We start from the raw sequence: 25864 nt of genomic DNA on the forward strand, positions 1-25864 counted from the left end.
GGTCGTTGATGAAGAGGCCGCGTAGGGCAACTAGAGTTCAGCGGTAAGTACAGCGTTCACGGCCGCGATAGCGGCGCAGTACTCATCCTCTCCGCCCACGAGGCTGTTCCGGCCCACGACCTTGGGAATGCAGCGCGCGCAGCCCACGAGGCTGAGCCCTGTCATGTAGCCAATGTCACCGCTGAAGAAGGCCGACGAGAGGAAGAACATGACGAAGGGCCCGAGCATCCAGTTCTGTATCATCGGCGCCTGCCGGCGAATATGCGGTGCACCAGGTTCCAGTGCACCTTGGTGAGAGGCGGGTACATCATGACGAGCAGCCCCACGGCCACGAACACGTTGGTGCTGCCCACCGCGAACTATCCACAGGTAAGGGAATTTGCCAATTTAGTGCACCTTTCAAAGGGCATCAGGTAGCCGAAAGTCTACTGTGAGTTTCAGTGTGGAATATGAATGATCAGACAGGTGTTTGTTTACTCTCTTTCATAGATTAACTAGCCGAGCGCCGCCGCTTCGCGGCGGTGGGTGTGGGTTTGGCCACAGTAGTGTGGACCGCCCGGCTCCGCTTCGCTCCGGCGGGCTGGTTGGTTGGCTTATACAACGCTTGACGTTGGGGTATGGGTATGCCCGCCTCCGCTTCGCTCCGGCGGGCGATGGTTTCGTCAAAGGAATGCATTGCTAAAGTGATACGCACTTCCAAAACAGACATGAAATTATGTACTTATGAAGTGTGTACTGCTGATCGCCTACTCCGCCTAAGCATCTTCGAATATCTGCCTGTACACAATGTTGTCAGTGTATTATGCACCGTCGTCTTCCTCCAGCTCCGGATACTCGATCAAAGCCTTGAACTTGGACCTGGATGTAACTCTCGACAGCGCCACGTAGAGCTGTCCGTGGGAGAAGCAGGGTGTCGCCAGATACAAACCTAGGTTCTGGACGGTTTGGCCTTGGGCTTTGTTGATGGTCATGGCGAACGCTGGTACAACTGGAAACTGCTTGCGTCGCAAGCGGAAGGGGAACTCGCGCGCGTCCCCATCGCTGACGAAGACGATCCTTGGAATTAGAACGTTTTGGCCTATGCGCTCGCCAGTCATGATGGTAGCATGAATAACGTGAGGCTTGAGCTGGACAACCCGTAGTCGTGTTCCGTTGCAGAGGCCCAAGTCGGGGTTCAGGTTTCTCATCATCATAATTGGGGCGCCTTCCTTCAATGTAAGCTTGTGTGGAGGAATACCGTTGATAGTCACCGAATGCAACACCTCCGGCTCGAAGAAGTTGCCTTCGTTGTCGTCATCCACTGAATCCACCGACAGATATTCGTGGGCCTCCCCGGAGAGTCGTTCAGAGACGGCTTGGTTGATGCGGTGCGCCACGGCGTTGGTAGTCGTCAAGATGGTCCTGTTGGCGAAATACTCGTCCGTAGCAACCTCGGGATCGTTGATGTCGGCGTACATCTTATCAATAATGTTCTTCAAACCCCGTGGAACAGCTCCAGGTGCGATTTCTTCGTCTTCAATGTCGTTTCCTTCTTCGTAGATGTTGTCGATCAGCATATCGCGCGGAATCTTCACAAAGGCCCTGCCCAGGGACCTGTTGACCTCGTGCCTACCCTCTCCGACTTGTAGGAGAAACTCCGAGAAAGCCGCGAGCTCTGCGGCGGTGCTTTCGTTACTTGCCGATTGTACACGCCTGTTTTCCGTGAGATGCAGCTGCTTGAAGTGTCGCCATAGCGTAGATGCCTTCAGACACGCGTCGATGGTCTCCGCTGGTGTGCCGCGTACTACCACCGGCAAAATCTGGCGGAAGTCACCGGAAAGTACAAATACTTTTCCTCCAAAAGGCTCCTGGTCGTTACCCATGATGTCACGCAAAGACCTGTCGACCGCTTCCAAGGCGTGCCTGTGAGTCATCGGAGCTTCGTCCCAGATAACCAAACTGGCCCGCTCGATCAACATCTTGAGGCGCGACTGTTTATAAATCGCACACGTCGACTTGTCGTTCAGCTTGAGAGGTATCTTGAACGTTGAATGCGCTGTGCGCCCACCCATGAGCAACAGAGAAGCAATTCCACTCGAAGCCACAGCAATCGCGATCTTCCCGGACAGTCGCACCTTCGCCAGGATATGCCGCAGCAGAGTTGACTTTCCTGTACCTCCCGGACCGTCAATAAAGAATAGCTTGTTGCCTTGAACTGGTACTTCGGCCGCCTGGATGATTTCGTCGTAAATAGCTCGTTGGCCGTCGTTCAGCTGGCTTTCTTGGTCCACAATGGCTTGAAGGGTATAGTGCTGGTACCCCTCCAGTTCGCGTCGAATGAGGTTGTTCCGCAGCAGCGAATCCAGCACCAGCCGCGGGTAGTCATCCAGCTGAGGGAGGTCAAAGTCCGCCACTACGTAGCCATTGATTTGGAGCAGGTCGTTAAGGTCCTTGAGTGTGTGGAACCTGATCATGTCTTCCTTATCCTGTCCTTCCAAGCCCCGGTATGTGTACGCGAAGTCTTCAGAAAGAACCTCGTAGAATCGATTCCACAGTACGCGAACCTCCGAAACTTGAGAATAAACAATGATCGTCGCGAAGAGCTGGCGGAGTTGGTACGGCATCTTGAAGGCAGCGGCTTCTTCCATACACGCAATCCATTCTGCGTCGTCTTCAAGGTAGCCCAGTTTGAGTGCGGCCTGGCGGTACGACGCATACGTAACACCATCCACTGTCCGAAGCTTGGCAAAAGACTTTGGCCCCTTGCGGTGACATAGCAGTACACGCATGTAGAACCTCTCCATGTCCCGAGGGGTCACATGAACCATCCGCCCAAGCGCCGCTTGGTATTGTTTGCGACGAACCCATTTCTTTGCCTTGTCATCCCATCGGAATAGCTTCGGAATGTCTTGGTACACCATGGTCTTTGCAACTTGGTTCTCCGGAGCCTCGCTCGCACACAGTTCGAAGAAGCGGGTCAACATCGAGTGGCGACCGCGCGTGAGAACTCGATCCGGGTTGTCGCTCGAACGGAAGGTCACGAATTGCTCGTTCTCCAGGTGGATAGTCAGCTGTACGATGGAGTGCGTCTTGCCTTGAACGGAGAAGTCGAGAAGCCGCATACATGCCTCTATCGGAGATATATACCTTGCGTTCAGGTACCGAAGAATCTCGTTAGGATCCACCCTTGCACCGTTCGACTCCCCGCCCACCGTTTCCACAGTTATTACAGCCTTGTCGGACCCCTTGTAGACGTACTTGTACAGGTATTTGACCGCCGTGAGGGCTGTACAGTCCTCCACGTTGATATGGCAGTTGTACTTCTGCTAAAGGTAGGGGTTGTACGGGACCACCCACTGGTTAATGGTGGCGTTGTTGTACTCCCTTCCCTTGAACTTGAGTACTCCTGGAGGCCGGCGGCGACGTCTGCAGACAGGAAACCCGTTCACGTTTCCTTGGGTAACCTCTACCAACGGCTTCGGGTATCCCTTCGTACACTTTCCGTCCTTCATGCAGGGGCTGGAGGGGTTGGCCGCGCCACATGGACCATGCATCATGCAAGTGAGGATGGTCTCGTACAGCTGGGGGTTGATCTCGGCGTCCGGGAGCTCCGAAGAGCACAACTTGTCGATGATTTGTCGTGTACGCGGCTTGTCTTCGTCTGCAAGAATAATCAGAATGTGTGGGTGTGGGAGGCCCCGCTTCTGGAACTCCACTACGTAGATCCTCGCCAGAACACGTCCCAGTACGCCTTCATCCAAGTCTTTCAGCATCGCCGCCAATTTCTGCTGCCAAACGCGGGCTACAATGTCCGGGCGGTCTTGTGCGCTTTGGTTTGGCTCCGGTATCTTTTCCTGGATCTCCTCCCACGTAGGGTTGCACGTCATAGTAACGAAGACGTCCGGTTTCCCGTACTCCCGCACGATAGCCATGGAATCTTGGTAAGAATTGTACATGGCCCGCGGACTCCCCGAATGCGTAGCTGGTAGAACGATGCGCTTGCCGATTTGGTCCAGGAAGTGTCCCGAGCGACGCTGCGGTTCATCGGGGTGCTGGAGCGCCCCAGTTTCGCGGTTGTACTCCGTCAATAGGGCTTCGCCCTCGCGCAGAACCGCCGTGTTTTCACTTAGAAGCGCGTCTCGAACCCCGCTGTACTGATCGGCGCGAAGTTCAGTTTGATGGGATGCCACCCAACGCAGTTGCTCTTGCTCGCACTTGGCTCGTTGATCTACGCAGTACTGCTGGAATAATCGCCCACCTTGGTGCAGTACCGACTCGTCACCGACTTTCTGGAATAACCGGTAGGCTACATGCTCGCGGAGGGACATTTCACGCTTCTTTCTGCGCACCACGTTGTTTGCATACACGTCTGTGTAGGTCCAACCCAGTTCTCCATGCGGAAGAAGTAGTGGGTACTGCAACGGGTCATACACGGAGTGTGTCTCGAAAAGGCGCAACAGAGAGTGATCTTTTGCACACAGAAGGATGTCGCGCGGGCTGTCCAAGTTGCCGTCCTCGATAAGAGTCGCCCCAACTTCCGAGACCGTTGGTAGGTTGTGGGTTCGCGGGTTCGACCTCTTTTCATGTAGCCGGAACACCATATCAACCACCTCCTTTCCCGCTGCCTGGTCGGCGCGAAGCTTCTCCGCGAAGTTGAGATATTGTTGCGCGAACGGATTGGACTCTTCCATCATTTGCTCGAACTCCAGCAGCGTTCCAGGGTGGAGGTCAGCGAAAATACCTCGGCGACGCTCCGCTCGCTGTTGCATGTCTGGATCGACGATGTAGATCTGGGCAAACTTGGGGGGCATGGGCTCGTTCGTGAACGTATCGATACGCGGAAGTAGAGAGCCCAAGTAGTGCCCCATGGCTCCTTGAATACGATACGTGTATACACCACGTTGTCCAGCAACGCTCTCGTCTTGGTTCACGTCCCTGAAGTTGGACCGGTTGCTACAGGAAGCCCCAATCGACGTGAAGGCAAACACTTGGTTGTAGGCTCGGATGCGGCGCCGAAACTCGGCGTCCGTGTACAACTGGTGCAATCGCGGAGGCGCAGCTCGTAGTGGGGGTAGTTGCACCGCTCCCTCTAAACAGCAGCCTTTCTTGGACTCTGCAGGCCATTTCCATGCGTTGCAATGAGAGCAAACCGTAGTCGGAGGCAGTCTGTGGCGCCCATTGACGATGTTGTCGCCGCTGAGCATAGAGACTCTGAAATCCTCCTGGCTCGCGAGTGCATGACCTCTGCGAAGGGTGCTGCGCCGTATACGCTCCTGTTGTCGCCGCTCCTCTCTCTCCTCCTCCTCTTGAGCATCGCGAACCGTTGCTTGATGCTCCCGGCGGGCGGCCCTCTCCGCTTCGACCACTTCCTGGCTGAGCGCAGACCGACGATCTTCTTGGCGAACACGGTCACGTTCCTGGCGTCCTTGACGTTCATCAGACGTTTCCTGCTGTCGCTGTTGTGCATGTAGCAGGCGGTCGGTCTCCTGCATGATCTCCCGTTGTTGCTCGGTTTGGTTAGCTCTTCTACTGGCCTGTAGTAAACGGCTTTGTTCGCGCGCTGTGCTTCGTTCGGCCTCGGTTAGTAGAGCCCTACGTGTCCGTTGGCGTTCTGCATCTCTACGTCTTTGACGCTCGCGTTGGGATCCCGTCATGTTCGCCCTTCTGACCCGGGCCCTCTCTCTATCTCGCGCGCGGCGTCGTTCTGTTTGAGACGCCGTCATTGCTGCGCGCCTCCTACGCGCTGCCTCCGCCGGGGTCGGGCCGGGAACTTGCTCCGTTGCGCAGACATCGGCCGCTACAACTGTAGGAACAACAGGCGCTGCTGCTGGGGCCGCAGGCTGTTCTCTGCGGACTGGTGGAGGCTCAGCAGACGTGATCGCGACCGTGGTGTGACTCTGGACTGCCGTGACCGTTGCAGCTGTGTCTGCCACGTTAAGCGCTTGAAATTCCTTGTTCAAGTTGTATCGTTTAGCCCTCCGACGCGCTTGGCGGTGCTTTTTAGCGGCAGGCTCCTCTGTGGCAGCCGGGGTTGCGTTGATACGCTCGTTGTCCCGCAAGGCCTGCTCGATCTCCTCGCGCGTCCATTTCCTTTTCGTTCGAGCCATTTTGGCCTGCGTACACGCAACAGAGTCACATGACGCGCTAGACATAAAGTCTAAGAACACCGTCGTCATTTCCAGGGTCCTATACACGCGCCCCGCCGCGGACACAGAAGCGCAAATAGGTGCGTCCACCTAAAGCGCCGGTCCCATACACGACCACTGGCCCGGAGATGAGGCAGGTCACCCGGCTTCGCCGAGATCTGCCCCATTTACCCCGGGTTGGTATGAGATTTCCCACGCCGCTGGCGGGCGGACGTGGGCACCTCAGGGTCGCGGCTCCCAAGAGCGGTCGCTGCGGCAAGGGCACGCGTAATCCTACGTCGGCGGCGGGTGCCAGCTGCAGTCTTTCTTATCATCTTAAAATGGGTATTGCTACCCACTTTAGAGAAAGTAACGGTCAGTATAGTGGAGAGGTGCAGTACCCAAATGCCATTCCCCAAGGTAATTAAACCCGGGGTGCAGGTAAGTGAGCAATGTTGCAGATTCGGGACGACCTGCCTGGCATCTGTGCGCCAACGGGGGAGTCTCGACTACATGGCCGTGTCGTGGAACCCACTGCAACTCCCCCGTGGCCCCACCGGAGTAGGCACCAGGCCGCCCTTAATCCCACACTATAATACCTCGACTGCCCTGAAGGTACCAGTTATCCCAACAGGCGGAACTCCCGAAACCGACACTTCTATTACAGTTTGGAAACTATGTAGCTAAGCGTACCTTAGTCCCTGTGCGGCGCTCGCGTCCTGTGGGGCTCGCTGCAGCGCCCGACGTCCGAGCGCTTCCTCGCTCCGCGGCCCGCGAAATTCAAAAAAGGAAATGTGAGCGCTGAGGCAAAATCGGCCAATCAGAGCGCGTTATAATTATCACGCATGGCTATGTTGTAATATCGGGCAAACATAAGCCAGTCCGGAAGATGGTGAGATGCCATAGGGCAGGTTACTAATGCGCTAATGCAGGGCGGTAGGACGATGCGCTACGGCAGGCTGATGCCCCAAGGGCGGAATACGACGGACTTACAGACAGACACACCGGATACTCTGTTAGTTGTAGTAGACTAGCCGAGCGCCGCCGCTTCGCGGCGGTGGGTGTGGGTTTGGCCACAGTAGTGTGGACCGCCCGCCTCCGCTTCGCTCCGCCGGGCTGGTTGGTTCGCTTAAGCACCGCTTTGTCGTTGGGGTATGGGTATGCCCGCCTCCGCTTCGCTCCGGCGGGCGATGGTTTCGTCAAAGGAATGCATTGCTAAAGTGAAACGCACTTCCAAAACAGACATGAAATTATGTACTTATGAAGTGTGTACTGCTGATCGCCTTCTCCGCCTAAGCATCTTCGAATATCTGCCTGTACACAATGTTGTCAGTGTATGCACCGTCGTCTTCCTCCAGCTCCGGATACTCGATCAAAGCCTTGAACTTGGACCTGGATGTAACCCGCGACAGCGCCACATAGAGCTGTCCGTGGGAGAAGCAGGGTGTCGCCAGATACAAACCTAGGTTCTGGACGGTTTGGCCTTGGGCTTTGTTGATGGTCATGGCGAACGCTGGTACAACTGGAAACTGCTTACGTCGCAAGCGGAAGGGGAACTCGCGCGCGTCCCCATCGCTGACGAAGACGATCCTTGGAATTAGAACGTTTTGGCCTAGGCGCTCGCCAGTCATGATGGTAGCATGAATAACGTGAGGCTTGAGCTGGACAACCCGTAGTCGCGTTCCGTTGCAGAGGCCCAAGTCGGGGTTCAGGTTTCTCATCATCATAATTGGGGCGCCTTCCTTCAATGTAAGCTTGTGTGGAGGAATACCGTTGATAGTCACCGAATGCAACACCTCCGGCTCGAAGAAGTTTCCTTCGTTGTCGTCATCCACTGAATCCACCGATAGATACTCGCGGGCCTCCCCGGAGAGTCGTTCAGAGACAGCTTGGTTGATGCGGTGCACCACGGCGTTGGTAGTGGTCAAGATGGTCCTGTTGGCGAAGTACTCGTCCGTAGCAACCTCAGGATCGTTGATGTCGGCGTACATCTTATCAATAATGTTCTTCAAACCCCGTGGAACAGCTCCAGGTGTGATTTCTTCGTCTTCAATGTCGTCTCCTTCTTCGTAGATGTTGTCGATCAGCATATCGCGCGGAATCTTCACAAAGTCCCTGCCCAGGGACCTGTTGACCTCGTGTCTACCCTCTCCCACTTGTAGGAGAAACTCCGAGAAAGCTGCGAGCTCTGCGGCGGTGCTTTCGTTACTTGCCGATTGTACACGCATGTTTTCAGTGAGATGCAGCTGCTTGAAGTGTCGCCATAGCGTAGATGACTTCAGACACGCGTCGATGGTCTCCGCTGGTGTGCCGCGTACTACCACCGGCAAAATCTGTCGGAAGTCACCCGAAAGTACAAATACTTTTCCTCCAAAAGGCTCCTGGTCGTTACCCATGATGTCACGCAAAGACCTGTCGACCGCTTCGAAGGCGTGCCTGTGAGTCATCGGAGCTTCGTCCCAGATAACCAAACTGGCCCGCTCGATCAACATCTTGAGGCGCGATTGTTTATAAATCGCACACGTCGACTTGTCGTTCAGCTTGAGAGGTATCTTGAACGTTGAATGCGCTGTGCGCCCACCCATGAGCAAGAGCGAAGCAATTCCACTCGAAGCCACAGCAATCGCGATCTTCCCGGACAGTCGCACCTTCGCCAGGATATGCCGCAGCAGAGTTGATTTTCCTGTACCTCCCGGGCCGTCAATAAAGAACAGCTTGTTGCCTTGAACTGGCGCTTCGGCCGCCTGGATGATTTCGTCGTAAATAGCTCGTTGGCCGTCGTTCAGCTGGCTTTCTTGGTCCACAATGGCTTGAAGGGTAGAGTGCTGGTACCCCTCCAGTTCGCGTCGAATGAGGTTGTTCCGCAGCAGCGAATCCAGCACCAGCCGCGGGTAGTCATCCAGCTGAGGGAGGTCAAAGTCCGCCACTACGTAGCCATTGATTTGGAGCAGGTCGTTAAGGTCCTTGAGTGTGTGGAACCTGATCATGTCTTCCTTCTCCTGTCCTTCCAAGCCCCGGTATGTGTGCGCGAAGTCTTCAGAAAGAACGTCGTAGAATCGATTCCACAGTACGCGAACCTCCGAAACTTGAGAATAAACAATGATCGTCGCGAAGAGCTGGCGGAGTTGGTACGGCATCTTGAAGGCAGCGGCTTCTTCCATACACGCAATCCATTCTGCGTCGTCTTCAAGGTAGCCCAGTTTGAGTGCGGCCTGGCGGTACGACGCATACGTAACACCATCCACTGTCCGAAGCTTGGCAAAAGACTGTGGTCCCTTGCGGTGACATAGCAGTACACGCATGTAGAACCTCTCCATGTCCCGAGGGGTCACATGAACCATCCGCCCAAGCGCCGCTTGGTATTGTTTGCGACGAACCCATTTCTTTGCCTTGTCATCCCATCGGAATAGCTTCGGAATGTCTTGGTACACCATGGTCTTTGCAACTTGGTTCTCCGGGGCCTCACTCGCGCACAGTTCGAAGAAGCGGGTCAACATCGAGTGGCGACCACGCGTGAGAACTCGATCCGGGTTGTCGCTCGAACGGAAGGTCACAAATTGCTCGTTCTCCAGGTGGATCGTCAGCTGTACGATGGAGTGCGTCTTGCCTTGAACGGAGAAGTCGAGAAGCCGCATACATGCCTCTATCGGAGATATATACCTTGCGTTCAGGTACCGAAGAATCTCGTTGGGATCCATCCTTGCACCGTTCGACTCCCCGCCAACCGTTTCCACAGTTATTACAGCCTTGTCGGACCCCTTGTAGACGTACTTGTACAGATATTTGACCGCCGTGAGGGCCGTACAAACCTCCACGTTGATATGGCAGTTGCACTTCTGCGAAAGGTAGGGATTGTACGGGACCACCCATTGGTTAATGGTGGCGTTGTCGTACTCCCTTCCCTTGAACTTGAGTACCCCTGGTGGCCGGCGGCGACGTCTGCAGACAGGAAACCCGTTCACGTTTCCTTGGGTAACCTCTACCAACGGCTTCGGGTATCCCTTCGTGCACTTTCCGTCCTTCATGCAGGGGCTGGAGGGGTTCGCCGCGCCACATGGACCATGCATCATGCAAGTGAGGATGGTCTCGTACAGCTGGGGGTTGATCTCGGCGTCCGGGAGCTCCGAAGAGCACAACTTGTCGATGATTTGTCTTGTACGCGGCTTGTCTTCGTCTGCAAGAATAATCAGAATGTGTGCGTGTGGGAGGCCCCGCTTCTGGAACTCCACTACGTAGATCCTCGCCAGAACACGTCCCAGTACGCCTTCATCCAAGTCTTTCAGCATAGCCGCCAATTTCTGCTGCCAAACGCGGGCTACGATGTCCGGGCGGTCTTGTGCGCTTTGGTTTGGCTCCGGTATCTTTTCTGGATCTCCTCCCACGTAGGGTTGCACGTCATAGTAACGAAGACGTCCGGTTTCCCGTACTCGCGCACGATAGCCATGGAATCTTGGTAAGACTTGTACATGGCCCGCGGACTCCCCGAATGCGTGGCTGGTAGAACGATGCGCTTGCCGGTTTGGTCCAGGAAGTGTCCCGAGCGACGCTGCGGTTCGTCTGGGTGCTGTAACACCCCCGTTTCGCGGTTGTATTCCGTCAGTAGAGCTTCTCCCTCGCGCAGAACCGCCGTGTTTTCACTTAGAAGCGCGTCTCGAACCCCGCTGTACTGATCGGCCCGTAGTTCAGCTTGATGGGATGCCACCCAACGCAGTTGCTCCTGCTCGCACTTGGCTCGTTGATCTACGCAGTACTGCTGAAATAATCGTCCACCTTGGTGCAGTACCGAATCGTCACCGACATTCTGGAATAACCGGTAGGCTACGTGCTCGCGGAGGGACATTTCACGCTTCTTTCTGCGCACCACGTTGTTCGCATACACGTCTGTGTAGGTCCAACCCAGTTCTCCATGCGGAAGAAGTAGTGGGTACTGCAACGGGTCATACACAGAGTGTGTTTCGAAGAGCGCAGCGAGTGATCTTTAGTACGCAGAAGGATGTCCCGCGGACTGTCCAAGTTGCCGTCCTCGATAAGAGTCGCTCCAACTTCCGAGACCGTTGGTAGGTTGTGGGTTCGCGGGTTCGACCTCTTTTCGTGTAGCCGGAACACCATATCAACCACCTCCTTTCCTGCTGCCTGGTCGGCGCGCAGCTTCTCCGCGAAGTTGAGAAATTGTTGCGCGAACGGATTGGACTCTTCCATCATTTGCTCGATCTCCAGCAGCGTTCCAGAATCGAGGTCAGCGAAGATACCTCGGCGTCGCTCCGCACGTTGTTGCATGTCTGGATCGACGATGTAGATCTGGGCAAACTTGGGGGGCATGGGCTCGTTCGTGAACGTATCGATACGAGGAAGTAGAGAGCCCAAGTAGTGCCCCATGGCTCCTTGAATACGATACGTGTATACACCACGTTGTCCAGCAACGCTCTCGTCTTGGTTCACGTCCCTGAAGTTGTACCGGTTGCTACAGGAAGCCCCAATCGACGTGAAGGCAAACACTTGGTTGTAGGCTCGGATGCGGCGCCGAAACTCGGCGTCCGTGTACAACTGGTGCAATCGCGGAGGCGCAGCTGGTAGTGAAGGTAGTTGCACCGCTCCCTCTAAACAGCAGCCTTTCTTGGACTCTGCAGGCCATTTCCATGCGTTGCAATGAGAGCAGACCGTAGTCGGAGGCAGTCTGTGGCGCCCATTGACGATGTTGTCGCCGCTGAGCATGGAAACTCTGAAATCCTCCTGGTTCGCGAGTGCATGACCTCTGCGAAGGGTGCTGCGCCGTATACGCTCCTGTTGTCGCCGCTCCTCTCTCTCCTCCTCCTCTTGAGCATCGCGAACCATTGCTTGATGCTCCCGGCGGGCGGACCTCTCAGCTTCAATCACTTCATGGCTTAGCGCAGCCCGACGATCTTCTTGGCGAACTCGCTCGCGCTCGAGGCGTACCTCCCGTTCTTCCGGGGGTTCCTGAAGTCGCAGTTGTTCGTGGCGAAGTCGGTCAACCTCCAGCTCAGTCCGTCGTTCATGCTCCGGCTGGTCCGCCCGTCTAGCTGACACTGCAGCTCGCGAGCGCTGTCGTTCAGGCTCTGTTCGCAAAGCCCTTCGTGCCCGTTGGCGCTCTGCATCTCTACGTCTCTGACGCTCGCGCTGGGATCCCGTCATGTTCGCCCTTCTGGCCCGGGCCCTCTCTCTATCTCGCGCGCGGCGTCGTTCTGTTTGAGACGCCGTCATTGCTGCGCGCCTCCTACGCGCTGCCTCCGCCGGGGTCGGGCCGGGAACTTGCTCCGTTGTGCTGACATCGGCCGCTACAACTGTAGGAACAACAGGCGCTGCTGCTGGGGCCACAGGCTGTTCTCTGCGGACTGGTGGAGGCTCAACAGGCGTATTCTCGGCCGCAACGTGACTCTCGACAGCCGTGACAGTAGCGGCCGTGTCTGTCACGTTAAGCGCTTGAAATTCCTTGTTTAAGTTGTATCGTTTAGCCCTCCGACGCGCTTGGCGGCGCCTTTTAGCGGCAGGCTCCTCTGGAGCAGCCGGGGTTGCGTTGATACGCTCGTTGTCCCGCAAGGCCTGCTCGATCTCCTCGCGCGTCCATTTCCTTTTCGTTCGAGCCATTTTGGCCTGCGTACACGCAACAGAGTTACATGACGCGTTAGACATAAAGTCTAAGAACACCGTCGCCATTTCCTGGGTCCTATACACGCGCCCCGCCGCGGACACAGAAGCGCAAATAGGTGCGTCCACCTAAAGCGCCGGTCCCATACACGACCACTGGCCCGGAGATGAGGCAGGTCACCGGCTTCGCCGAGATCTGCCCCATTTACCCCGGATTGGTATGAGATTTCCCACGCCGCTGGCGGGCGGACGTGGGCACCTCAGGGTCGCGGCTCCCAAGAGCGGTCGCTGCGGCAAGGGCACGCGAAATCCTACGTCGGCGGCGGGTGCCAGCTGCAGTCTTTCTTATCATCTTAAAATGGGTATTGCTACCCACTTTAGAGAAAGTAACGGTCAGTATAGTGGAGAGCTGCAGTACCCAAATGCCATTCTCCAAGGTAATTAAACCCGGGATGCAAGCAAGAGAGCAATGTTGCAGATTCGGGACGACCTGCCTGGCATCTGTGCACCAACGGGGAGTCTCGACTACATGGCCGTGTCGTGGAACCCACTGCAACTCCCCGTGGCCCCACCGGAGTAGGCACCAGGCCGCCCTTAATCCCACACTATAATACCTCGACTGCCCTGAAGGTACCAGTTATCCCAACAGGCGGAACTCCCGAAACCGACACTTCTATTACAGTTAGGAAACTATGTAGCTAAGCGTACCTTAGTCCCTGTGCGGCGCTCGCGTCCTGTGGGGCTTGCTGTAGCGCCCGACGTCCGAGCGCTTCCTCGCTCCGCCGCGCGCGGAATTCAAAAAAGGAAATGTGAAAGCTGAGGCAAATCAATCGGCCAATCACAGCGCGTTATAATTATCACGCATGGCTATGCGTTGTAATTTCGGGCAAAGATAAGCCAGTCGGGATGATGGTGAGATTCCATAGGGCAGGCTACTAATGCGCTAATGCAGGGCGATAGGACGATGCTCTATGGCAGGCTGATGCCCCAAGGGCGGAATACGACGGACACCAGACAAACACACCGGATACTCGGTTAGTTGTAGTAGATTCTGGTGTGGAGAGGCTCTTATTGGGTAGTTTGGATGGATTGTAGTGAATGGCCTATTTCCTGCTGATTGCCAGTTTAGTGATCCTTTTTATCTTAGTAATTGTATGAACCAGACTGGGACAGTGTTTCGTTCGTTCAGTGGTTAGGTAACCTATAATACACGATAAAAACGCAAACACATCAGTATTGAAAGGATATGTATCTTGGAAACAATTTGTCATTTCGACAGTGCTGGCAGCTCAATCGGTTAACGCCGCTGGCTTATTGAGGGCTCTACGGGGAGCAGGGTTGTCGCGGGTTCGAGTCCCCTCGGACACGTTAAATCTCCGCCCTGTTATAAAGGTACGATTATTTGCTCATCTGTGTGTGCAATGGACTTACAGTAACTAACATTGTTTTGCCTGTCTGTCTTATCTCTTGACTAAACTATCGCTTCAAACAGCGATTGCTCGGGTGCGCCTGGAGCATTTTCAACCTCCTTATGAACCGGTGTCAGTCGGGAACGTTTTTGCGGTGCCTTTCGAGGCTTTGCTTGTAGGTTCTCTAGTAGTTCACGGGTTAGCAATCGCCCACCAACTGTCGCTGTCTTCCGCTTCCTGCCTTTCGTGCGTGGTAGTGAGAGGACAAGAAGCTGTTGTTGCACGGTTTCCTTCACGCGAAGCCGAGCGGCTTGCTTAATCGACGCCGGCGCTCCATTTCGAGCGAAATTCTCGACAACATGGTGCATTCTAGCCAAGGATAGCGGAAAAGCCCGCATGCTTTGAAGCCGGCTTTGATGCTTGGCGATAAGTTTCTGTAACGGGGTTACACGTACAAGTGGCTACAAGCCACTTGTGATTTTAACAGATAGGATATCTGTTAAAAGTTTTAGATACTTCCTCACCTTGGTGTAAGACACACCAATGGACACATGAAGTGGGCCACCACAATGAGTGGTCCACACCTACTCAAAGATCCTATTGGTAGAAAGCAGCATCTTTCTACCAATTAGAGACATGCATATTGGCGGGGCTCTGACAGCCAGCCGCTGTCAACCCCTTTCATAGATGATAAACAGTTTTAGCAGATTTAGGAGGAAGATCAATTTACAAACAATACAGTTCTCATTTTACCTTAAACTAGCTACTTGGAGTCTTGTCTAAGTTAACTTATATTTGTGTATTCAAATATAATTAACTCGAATAATTACTAAGTACTTACGCTTCCTCATACACGTAGCGCAACGTTTAAGCTAAAGTAGTGAGTCAAGTTAGACCCACTACAGTTTCCGCTTTCCCACGCCAGAGCCGCGAGCTTGATCGCTGTTTTCTTGTCGATCTTGTAGTCACCACCGTCGTTTGTTAACACCTCAACTAATCCTCGCAGCTTTCTTTTAAATGACGCAAAGACAGCTACGTCAAGGGGCTGTAACAGATGCGTGGCATTGGCAGGTAGGCATACGAGCTGAATCTGAAACGCACTGGCCACGTCTACCAACTCCACCGAGTAGTGCGAGCTGCATCCGTCCATGATAAGCAGCAGATGTCTAGCAACGCTACTTGGTACCGCGGCAGCAAAGAAACCAAGCCAGGACCGGAACAAGTGCTGTTCATGAATCCAGATTCGGTTGTAGTCACCGCAGCACCTGGGATACCACAGTCGTCCATTATTTCGAGAGAGACCGTCTTCGCCGGAATCACAAAGAGTGGAGGAACCACTGCTCCTGCCGCACGCCACCACCGCGAGATGGAAGCTTGTTCCGGCGTCAGTGTGCCAGACGTTGCTCGAACCACGAGCAGCGACGACCTTTTTGGTCTTTGTACTGGTCTGGAACGCCGTTTCATCAACATTAAAGACTCTCTACGGGCTGTAATGGCCTTCGATATACAGCTTAGCCAATGTTCCAAACAACTGCTAAATGTCAGTAGTGTCAACCGCATTTCGCGCCTTCGATATTGACTGCGATGTCCGTACAGACAGAGCTGGGTGCCGCTTCATAAAGCGCCTGTACCAGCCGCTACCAACGCCAGTGCCCGTAGTCATCTCAGCGATCGTGCTGGCCTTGGCAATGATTTCCCCACGCTTGGCCGGCTTCCCGATAAGCTGTCGCCCCATTATCCACTCACAAAGGTTTTGCTCTGCCTCAGCTGTCAGGCGTGGTTGAGGGCCACGTCGCTGAGACTCCATCGATTCGCCTTTCTTGCGCTTGCCTACCCACTTAATTAGCGTGCGGTACGGAATCTTGGTGCTCATGCTGACAGCTTTTGCCTTCTCGCCAGCGACAACTCGCTCCACGGCAGAGCTTAGCTTGCTTTTGGTGTAGTCTCCGCGCTTCTTGGTCATGATTCTCGGGGCGAGGTCAATTTGGTAGTGATAGTCGAATAGTTAAGCTCATGCCACTAGTACTAACTGCAAAAGCAGACGAGACAAATCGGGTGGTCGAGAGTTAGCCAACAGGAGCTGTATACATAATGGCAGGTTTTACGGTTTCGAACATTTCATCCAGTAATATACCAGAGCTCGTAGGTTTTTGGCGTGATTGGCCGTTTCTATTAGTGCACTAATATGCTTCTAGTGCACTAAAGTGGCAGATTCCCTTATGTCGAAAGCTTGAAATTACCATACTGACTCCTTAGGGCGAAGTGGTATTACTTTAATCATCTCATAAATTTTAAATACTTCGAAGTATAAAATTTGAAAACTGACTTGTAAATCCAGAGCTTCCCCGTGCAAAGCACGGCTTTGCCACCCTTTGCGCGCGTCCTTTGAAAATATTGACCTTGCACTTCTACCTGAAATTTAGTAGGATATTTAGTAGTGTTTTTTAGTACTACTATCGTGATTTTTCCTACTACGTTTATGTTAGTACTAGCGGCGATATTTGGAATTTGTAGTATTACTATTACAAATAGTATTATGCTATTAGTAGTGTGCAGTACTAATCGTGATTTTACTACCAATTCCTGGCCTTGGATTCCACTTGACGCCGGAAAATGTATCGACGATCAATTCGGCTGGAACACACACTCTAGCACACAAAAGCGTCAAAATAGGATATTGCGAAATCCTCATCCACTTCTGCCGCAGCTCATCATGGCGGCCACGCACAGTTTCATTTGCCGAACTAGGTAATCACCGGGGGTCACGCACCACAGCGCTATTGCGTATTATACATCTCATCCAATTCTATTAGCAACCATCGGATTCATAGCTCAGTCGAACAGCCCTCCCGGTTTAAGTGACAGCGATCTAGTATTAGCGCTTCACTGTATTATCACAAAATGATACTATACTCCTTTTCGCACGCTCACCGCAAATCCAGAGCTGTTCCGGGCGAAGAACGGCTTTGTTATATGAAGGCATAAGAAATAACAGGTATTTGAATTTCAGTGCGCACTTTTTGAATTTGAGTGTTGACTTTGAGAATAACGCTGTGCAATGGTGTAGTCTTTTACTCTCTAGAAACCTGAATTTCACATTGGTTGGGAAGCTTTGCAATTAGCTTGGGAAATGTTGTACATGTGCATGTATTGTACCGGTAGACGGTACACTGAGGTTTCGATTCACAACATCGACAATGCGAACTCACGAACACCTTCGACAAAGACACAGAGTACAGCACGTGCGTGATACATGGTATATTTGGTTGGCATGATGATAGCGGATAGTTTTACCGTGCGTCACTACAAAATGCGCACGAACGTATCCTGCCCGTCCTGGTTTTCAGACATCACCGATAACGCCCTCAGATAGATGCACTCGTTAGCATGTGATGCCACTCGGCTGGCTCTTGCAGATGCCCATGGCACCCGATACAGTGATACCGGAGAACTTCCACTTGGACACCACAATGTTCTGGGGAGACCGTCCACTGTGACGTCAGTGATAGTGACCTGGCTTATCCGAATAATATTCGCATATTGTGCGCCCTTCCACCGAATGTAGCAGAGGAAAAAAAAATAGTGCAATACAGGAAATAATCAGTTTTTCTAATAGGATTTTTTACTGCTGGACTGCACTGACCTCAATAGAATGTAAAATCGACCTAGTTATTGGCAATTAATTAGTAAAAAAAAGTGCTTCCACTGGCAAATAAGCAGGAAAAAGGGCCATTTTCAGTACCGTGTTCTCGTTCATGTAGCCACGTGCTCCTTCACGAGCGACTGTGATTGGTAGATATTCAGCGAGGATATGTTATCTTCTAGCGGCATTGAAATTTATCAAGGCCGCTTGAGCTCGGGTTAACACCATTGTGCTGCTGGGGTGTGTGGCGAATTCGCTGCTGGAAGGAGGCGAATGTATTCTCCGCCTCAGTCGAATATTGGCCAGTGAGGTAAACTGCTATTTTGGTCCAATGACATCTGCAGAAGGACGAGCAAGCCTCGTGTGGTCGCTCGACCTGAAGCGTGCTCGTCAAAAGTTCGTCCGAGGCTTGGCAATGGCCACGTGCAAGGTGAAGACAGGTTGCCGCGTGGAGAAGACCACCGCTGAAGACTCCTGCGATGTTAGCGGTGCGAGCAGAGCATTCATAAGGTATGTCTATCCATTCTACTCGTGTCATTCGATGCTAAGGCTCGTTTGATCGGGTTGTGTGCAGCAAGCGTTGCTACAACGCGATTCTAAAGACGCAGCGCAAGGCCTTAGCGCAAGTAGTCCGAAAGAGAGTCCCCTGGCACAATGACTAAAGCTGCGCGCAGCTCTCGCACCGTCTTCTGGCGCGCAGTAAGGCGTGGCAACTGAAATCTTGGCTCAGAGCAACAATGGGGTGGTCAAAGCGCGATTGGTCAATAAACATTTTGATCAAAAAAACATTTTTAGTTGCTGCTACGGGCATTAATTTAACAACCCCTAATAGATAAAATTACGTCAGGAAACACCAATCGTGAGGTTCGAAATAGATTTCCCAAGGAAACCTATCTCAACGTAATTCCATTCAGTTAATCGTAATGCCCTTAAGCATTAAGACAGCTACAGCATACTAGACTTGAAAACTGGACCGTAAGTCTCTCTACACGCTCATGCTGTTGGGCGCACCAGCCAGCTTGCCCTTGACCGACGCGCTCACCGTTACGCCCGAGAAGTCCCAGCCAGACACCACCTTCGGGTTCGCCACGATGTCGTACAGGTTCGTGGCCGTGCCCTTGAGGCCGTTCACAGTCACGCCCTTGATCGTCACCTGGCTCGTGGGGGAGCCCGTGTAGCCGCCCTTGGCCTTGCTGTAGTCCGAGTGCATCACGATGGCGTTCTTCACGTTCGACAGCGTGTTCTGCACGTACTTGACGTCTGACACCAGGCCCTTCAGGCCGATGATGGTCTTGATGCGGATGCCGTTGTCGCTGTCAACAATGGTGTTGCCCTGCACCGTCAGGCCCTGCACGGTCGTGGACTGGTCCACGGCGTTGCCGCCCAGCGAGCCGATGGAGATGCCGTGGCCGCCGCAACAGTAGTTGTTGCTGAAGACCGTGTTGGTGCTCGACTGCATGGCCAGGCAGTCGTCCTGGTTGTAGATCTTGTTGCCCGTGATGGTGATGTGGTCGTTCTTGGTCAGGTCGAAGCCGTCCGTGTTCTTGGCGATGCCGTTGCCGGCGCGGTTGTCGATGGTCAGGCCCCTCAGCGTCGTGTCCTTGGACGTCACGATGCTGAAGGTGCGGAACGGCATGTTCTTGATGGTGAAGCCCGACACCGTCGAGCTGATGACGTTCTGCAGCTTGAAGAACACGGGGCGCGTGATCGACTGGCCCTGCTTCCAGTACCACATGCCCTGGCCGTCCAGGACGCCGGAGCCCTTGACCGTCAGGCTCGTGCCGCTCACGCGCACCAGCGGGCCCTCCCACTTCTGCGTGCCGAACGTCGTGGTGCCCACGAACTCGATGGTGGCGCCGGTCTTGGCCAGGCTCAGGTCCAGCGTGACGCCGGCGGGAACCGTCAGCGAGTCGATGACGATCGAGCTGCAGGACGCGATGGACGTGCCCTTCTTGTAGGTGCCCGTGAGGTGGCAGCCGCTGCTCGTCTTGGTCGTGGGCGACTGCTGCTGGGTCGGGTCCTGTTGTTGGCTCTGGTCCTGCTGCTGGGTTGGGTCTTGCTGCTGGGTCGGGTCTTGCTGCTGGGTGTAGTCGTCATCGGCCTCAACGACCGGCGCCTCCGTCTTAGACTTGCCCTTCTTGCCCTCGGCCTCCATGCGCAGCATGGGCGAGCCGTTGGCGGTCGTCGCGATCAGCGCGAACACGGCGAGCGCAGTGGTGAAGAACTTCATGCTGCTTTCGGTGGGTGCGCGGGTGGTGCCTTGGCGGTGAGGTGGGGAGACTTGTTTGCAGGAGCTTGCTCGCCTCGGTGCAAAATGCGAAGTGAGACCGAGCACCGCTCAGCGAAATGGAGCGCACTACGCTTGGGGCAGGGGGCCGTTAGTTCGCTCTGGTGTTCGAACGACTCGTTAGTAGTACATGTGCAAGCGTGGTCGCCGCATCAAGTTTTAGTCCCGGTCCAGCCGAGCATCAGGCGCACCCTCTGTCAGCGGCGCACCAACCAGCTGGGTCGATCGACCACCACCTGCCCTGCTGCTCAATCAGACACCTCGCGCGCCTTTGACCCGTTATTCGTCGGAGCTGCGCCGCGGGCGGTGAACGCGGGCGGTGAGCCATGATGTGCAGGCCCAAGTGCCATCGAGTGGGGCCTCTGCACTCGGACCTGGGCCCAAGTCCACAAAGGGTGCAAATCGACGAGATTGAAGGTCCGCCTCAGCGCAGCCAGCTCCAGCGTCGAACCGGGACATCTCGTGTCCGCGTGTGCGAGAGACCGACGGACGCTGTCAATTAGTCGACGTCCAGTCGCGGACTCACAGCAAGTGTTTTCGTCGAATCTAGCCGCTGGGCGCCCTTACGTAGTATTGAACTTGGTATTTGCAGTTTTGAAGTTGAGAAGGTTTAATCTGTACTTGTGTCAAATACTAAAATCAAAATGTACAGGCGTCCGACCCAGGGGCTACTCCACATCATTTGGGTCCGAATTAAGTGTCAACGGTGCAAATGCTGGTACGCCACCAAGACAAGTATTAACCTTGGGCCAACATGTTAGATCAAAATGACATTGGATGTAGCCTAGGCTACAGGAATCTTTACTTCGTTCTGTTATACATGAACCAAGTCATTGGCTGTTTTTCAATACTGCTGGTTAACTGGCAGGCAAATCGCACTCTTCAACTCTATGTTTTGAGATATGTCATACAATTTTATAATCTACTACATGTACTAATATAAACTACATTGCATTGTTACTTATATCTTACATTTTCCCAGTATTGAACTTAGAATTTGCAGTTTTGAAGTTGAAAAGGTGTACAGCGTGAGAACGAGTCACGTAACAATTAATAGTTGTTAATATTTCCGATGGTATCGGTTATTATAATTAATGAAAACATATCTTCCGCACATTAAAATAAGGACATAACAATATTATGTCCTTATTTTAATGTGTCGATGATGTTATCACGCTCTAGTCTGTACATCAAACCAAACCTTGTACGTTCATGTATCCCGAGGATCAAGAACACTGGCCGAAGCAATCAATAATCTGGAACAACAGTTACAGCTATATGACTGTGTGCTGTTTCATCAAGCTAAGGTCCGTGAAGCGAGCAATCGGCTACCGGTAGCGACTACTGCTGTACTTCCGAAAGCGCGTTGCCTCCAAAGCTTGAAGGTGACTGATTACATGAATGACTGTTCGGGAAAGTGTGGTGGTGAAAGACAAGCGTGGATGACATCGCGCCGGGCTCAGCTAGGCAGCAAAGTTCTTCTAAGTAGTCTGAGTGTCTACCAAAGGACAAGGGATCTGAAGTGAATGCAGCAGAGCAGAGGTAGTCATGTATTGGGGAGTACTGTATTACGGTACAGCACCGACTTCCTATCTCGTCTCTTTAAGACAGCCCCTAGGTATCCTCCCGACGTTGCCCGCGCACACTGTTCTAATAAAAAAATATTAAAACTAACAAACGTGGCTCACTGCTGTGCTGCGCTTTCCGTCCGTTCGCTCAAAGCCTTCCGATTGCACGCGCCGTACCTATTGCTGTCACCACGTCGCGCATGAAGAGCGGCGGCACGGCTGCATTCGTGCACGATCCAGATTAATTATGAGGCAATTTTAGTCTGGAACTAGCGACTAAACGACTAGCTAGTACAAGCACACAATAACGCGTGCTGGCGGAATGTCCCCCTGCCAGTGTTAGCCACGGACCCGCTGAAGTGAAGTAAGCTACCTGGGGGCATTTCCGATATCGGAGAGCTTGCCGTACAATGTATACATGCATGCATACGATACAGTACGGTACGCATCGAAAGCCGGATGCGGCTTTCCACACTATGGCAACCAAACACACAATCGAAGAGCGATCGAGGTTTCGAGCTCCATGTGCATGTGTTGAAGTCTACTGAAGTATTAGATATAAGTGGTGTCTCCAGGCTTATAAAGTGCAGTAAGGTAGCATGGGAGTACACACGCTGGTATTTTACCTAAGCTGAATGACTACTGGTAGCACGATTGAACTCGAATTCCAGTCAGCCCTATTATAGAAGCCCCACTGGCGGCAGCGCCTGCGCCTGAGTCACCAGCAGGCGCCGTCGACTTGCGAATGTCGTGTGGTTGAGCGCTGGGATGCAGATCGACGATCTGGGATCGTGGAGCGCGTTCGCGTCGACGACGACGACACCAAACCCACAAGCAAATGCGTGCGTGCGTGTGCCAGAGCACCGCGCCTTGGAGTGATAGCGCGTACAAACGTGTACATACATTTAACGGGCTATGCGTTGAAGTGGTCTTGCGGACTATTTACACGTTCATTCGACTAACTCAAATCGAATTGCCGACTCACGTAAGAGCATTCCCAGCTCCATGCGGACGGCGGTCAACATGATGCGGTGACACGAGTCCAATTTTTAGTTGTGCATGTGCGGCGTCCACCTGCTCCAGCCCCTCCCTCTAAAGTTTAGCCTCGACTGCACTGCGACTCGCAGTGCGAGGGCTGAGGCTCGTCTCGCTCTCAATCGCAATGCTGCGGGATCCTCGCTGCCATAAGGGCGCTGCAGCATGCCCAGCTGCTAGATTCGACGAAAACACTTGCTGTGAGTCCGCGACTGGACGTCGACTAATTGACAGCGTCCGTCGGTCTCTCGCACACGCGGACACGAGATGTCCCGGTTCGACGCTGGAGCTGGCTGCGCTGAGGCGGACCTTCAATCTCGTCGATTTGCACCCTTTGTGGACTTGGGCCCAGGTCCGAGTGCAGAGGCCCCACTCGATGGCACTTGGGCCTGCACATCATGGCTCACCGCCCGCGTTCACCGCCCGCGGCGCAGCTCCGACGAATAACGGGTCAAAGGCGCGCGAGGTGTCTGATTGAGCAGCAGGGCAGGTGGTGGTCGATCGACCCAGCTGGTTGGTGCGCCGCTGACAGAGGGTGCGCCTGATGCTCGGCTGGACCGGGACTGAAACTTGATGCGGCGACCACGCTTGCACATGTACTACTAACGAGTCGTTCGAACACCAGAGCGAACTACCCCCAAGGCCACAGTGTCCCAAGCGTAGTGCGCTCCATTTCGCTGAGCGGTGCTCGGTCTCACTTCGCATTTTGCACCGAGGCGAGCAAGCTCCTGCAAACAAGTCTCCCCACCTCACCGCCAAGGCACCACCCGCGCACCCACCGAAAGCAGCATGAAGTTCTTCACCACTGCGCTCGCCGTGTTCGCGCTGATCGCGACGACCGCCAACGGCTCGCCCATGCTGCGCATGGAGGCCGAGGGCAAGAAGGGCAAGTCTAAGACGGAGGCGCCGGTCGTTGAGGCCGATGACGACTACACCCAGCAGCAAGACCCGACCCAGCAGCAAGACCCTACCCAGCAGCAGTCGCCCACGACCAAGACGAGCAGCGGCTGCCACCTCACGGGCACCTACAAGAAGGGCACGTCCATCGCGTCCTGCAGCTCGATCGTCATCGACTCGCTGACGGTTCCCGCCGGCGTCACGCTGGACCTGAGCCTGGCCAAGACCGGCGCCACCATCGAGTTCGTGGGCACCACGACGTTCGGCACGCAGAAGTGGGAGGGCCCGCTGGTGCGCGTGAGCGGCACGAGCCTGACGGTCAAGGGCTCCGGCGTCCTGGACGGCCAGGGCATGTGGTACTGGAAGCAGGGCCAGTCGATCACGCGCCCCGTGTTCTTCAAGCTGCAGAACGTCATCAGCTCGACGGTGTCGGGCTTCACCATCAAGAACATGCCGTTCCGCACCTTCAGCATCGTGACGTCCAAGGACACGACGCTGAGGGCCTGACCATCGACAACCGCGCCGGCAACGGCATCGCCAAGAACACGGACGGCTTCGACCTGACCAAGAACGACCACATCACCATCACGGGCAACAAGATCTACAACCAGGACGACTGCCTGGCCATGCAGTCGAGCACCAACACGGTCTTCAGCAACAACTACTGTTGCGGCGGCCACGGCATCTCCATCGGCTCGCTGGGCGGCAACGCCGTGGACCAGTCCACGACCGTGCAGGGCCTGACGGTGCAGGGCAACACCATTGTTGACAGCGACAACGGCATCCGCATCAAGACCATCATCGGCCTGAAGGGCCTGGTGTCAGACGTCAAGTACGTGCAGAACACGCTGTCGAACGTGAAGAACGCCATCGTGATGCACTCGGACTACAGCAAGGCCAAGGGCGGCTACACGGGCTCCCCCACGAGCCAGGTGACGATCAAGGGCGTGACTGTGAACGGCCTCAAGGGCACGGCCACGAACCTGTACGACATCGTGGCGAACCCGAAGGTGGTGTCTGGCTGGGACTTCTCGGGCGTGACGGTGAGCGCGTCGGTCAAGGGCAAGCTGGCTGGTGCGCCCAACAGCATGAGCGTGTAGAGAGACTTACGGTCCAGTTTTCAAGTCTAGTGTATGCAGTAGAAGTGTTCGTGGTGAAAAGAAGACCTATTGAGTACGTAAATGGAATAGAAATACTTTAGATATGACACCTACACGGATCTCTTGCGCACACAAACTGCGTGAACGGTTTTCATCTGTCTTGTTTCCGGGTCGATTGAGTTTTTTTGTAGCTGCAGTGGGCCTGCAAAACTGAAGACGGGTAGCAACTGGTTCACGTGCTACTAGTATTATAGTACTACTACACTACTAGTAGTTTATCAACTTCTTTCCCAAATCCAATGACCACATCAAGTACTACGACCAGGTGTGGATGAAGCGTACTCATCGAGACTGGCAGGCCAACTGACCCACGCTGACCGATTCCCGTGCTTCTAATGTCCCACGTCCATGCATCGCATGGACCATGGACCATGGTGACGGATCAAGAAAACTGGCCGAAGCAATCAAGAATCTGGAACAACAGTTACAGCTATATGACTGTGTGCTGCTTCAAAAAGCTAGGTCCGTGAAGCGAGCAATCGGCTACCGGTAGCGACTACTGCTGTACTTCCGAAAGCGCGTTGCCTTCAAAGCTTGAAGGTGATTGATTACGTGAATGACTGTTCGGGAAAGTGTCGGTCCAAACGAAGTTGCCAGTCGTAAGACTGATCTGCCTAGTCACGGCTGCGGCTCAAAACGGTTGACTCAACACATGGAAATTCATAGCACACAAATTGAAGTTGTCGTCCAATCACATTCCAGTATCAGAGATAGTCCAGCCGATCAGGTTGCGAGATCTTCCCATCTTCAGCCACAGACCCCGGTGGCACATGCCAGCACGCGCAGGCCGTCTGCCTCGCGGTAGGGATCCAGTCGATCAGACAGCGAAGTGCAACCTCAACAACCCCACTCAATTCGATGTCTCGAGCTTGAGTCCAACGTTGCTACACATCGTCAAGTAGCGGAGCGTCTTCGATAATAGACCCTTCGTCATGAAGTCAGTGAGCTGGTTCTTGGTCTCCACATACTCCAGCGCGACTTCGTTGCTCACCACCTTCTCGCGAATGAAGTGGTAGCGTATGTCGATGTGCTTCGTGCGAGCTTGATATCCAACATTCTTCGCCAGTACCATCGCGCCTTGGTTGTCTTCATAGATCACCGTAGCCCCACTTGTTCAGTGCCAATGTCCTTCAATAGACGGTACATCTAGACGAACTC

General features: G+C 54.1%; 4 protein-coding genes across 4 annotated transcripts; 2 read left to right on the forward strand and 2 right to left on the reverse strand.

The window, feature by feature from the left end:
• Positions 1 to 30: 30 nt before the first annotated feature.
• Positions 31 to 16079, reverse strand: IUM83_03848 (Arsenical-resistance protein; the record flags this gene model as incomplete). Its single annotated transcript, XM_067927880.1, has 3 exons — positions 31 to 234; positions 288 to 359; positions 15711 to 16079. 3 exons carry the CDS (start codon positions 16077 to 16079, stop codon positions 31 to 33), a joined length of 645 nt encoding a protein of 214 aa, XP_067795207.1.
• Positions 16080 to 18744: 2665 nt separating this feature from the next.
• Positions 18745 to 19989, reverse strand: IUM83_03849 (putative polygalacturonase; the record flags this gene model as incomplete). Its single annotated transcript, XM_067927881.1, has 1 exon — positions 18745 to 19989. The coding sequence occupies one exon, from the start codon at positions 19987 to 19989 to the stop codon at positions 18745 to 18747; it is 1245 nt and encodes a 414-aa protein (XP_067795206.1).
• A 3449-nt stretch (positions 19990 to 23438) lies between these two features.
• IUM83_03850 (putative polygalacturonase) lies at positions 23439 to 24053 on the forward strand (the record flags this gene model as incomplete). Its single annotated transcript, XM_067927882.1, has 2 exons — positions 23439 to 23561; positions 23628 to 24053. The coding sequence occupies 2 exons, from the start codon at positions 23439 to 23441 to the stop codon at positions 24051 to 24053; spliced, it is 549 nt and encodes a 182-aa protein (XP_067795177.1).
• A 53-nt stretch (positions 24054 to 24106) lies between these two features.
• Positions 24107 to 24646, forward strand: IUM83_03851 (putative polygalacturonase; the record flags this gene model as incomplete). The annotated part of the gene is made up of 1 exon (XM_067927883.1): positions 24107 to 24646. The coding sequence occupies one exon, from the start codon at positions 24107 to 24109 to the stop codon at positions 24644 to 24646; it is 540 nt and encodes a 179-aa protein (XP_067795232.1).
• Positions 24647 to 25864: the final 1218 nt, after the last annotated feature.

Source organism: Phytophthora cinnamomi (genome assembly GCF_018691715.1).
Source record: "Phytophthora cinnamomi strain GKB4 chromosome Unknown Contig21, whole genome shotgun sequence".
NCBI classification, from domain to species: Eukaryota; Oomycota; class Peronosporomycetes; order Peronosporales; family Peronosporaceae; genus Phytophthora; species Phytophthora cinnamomi.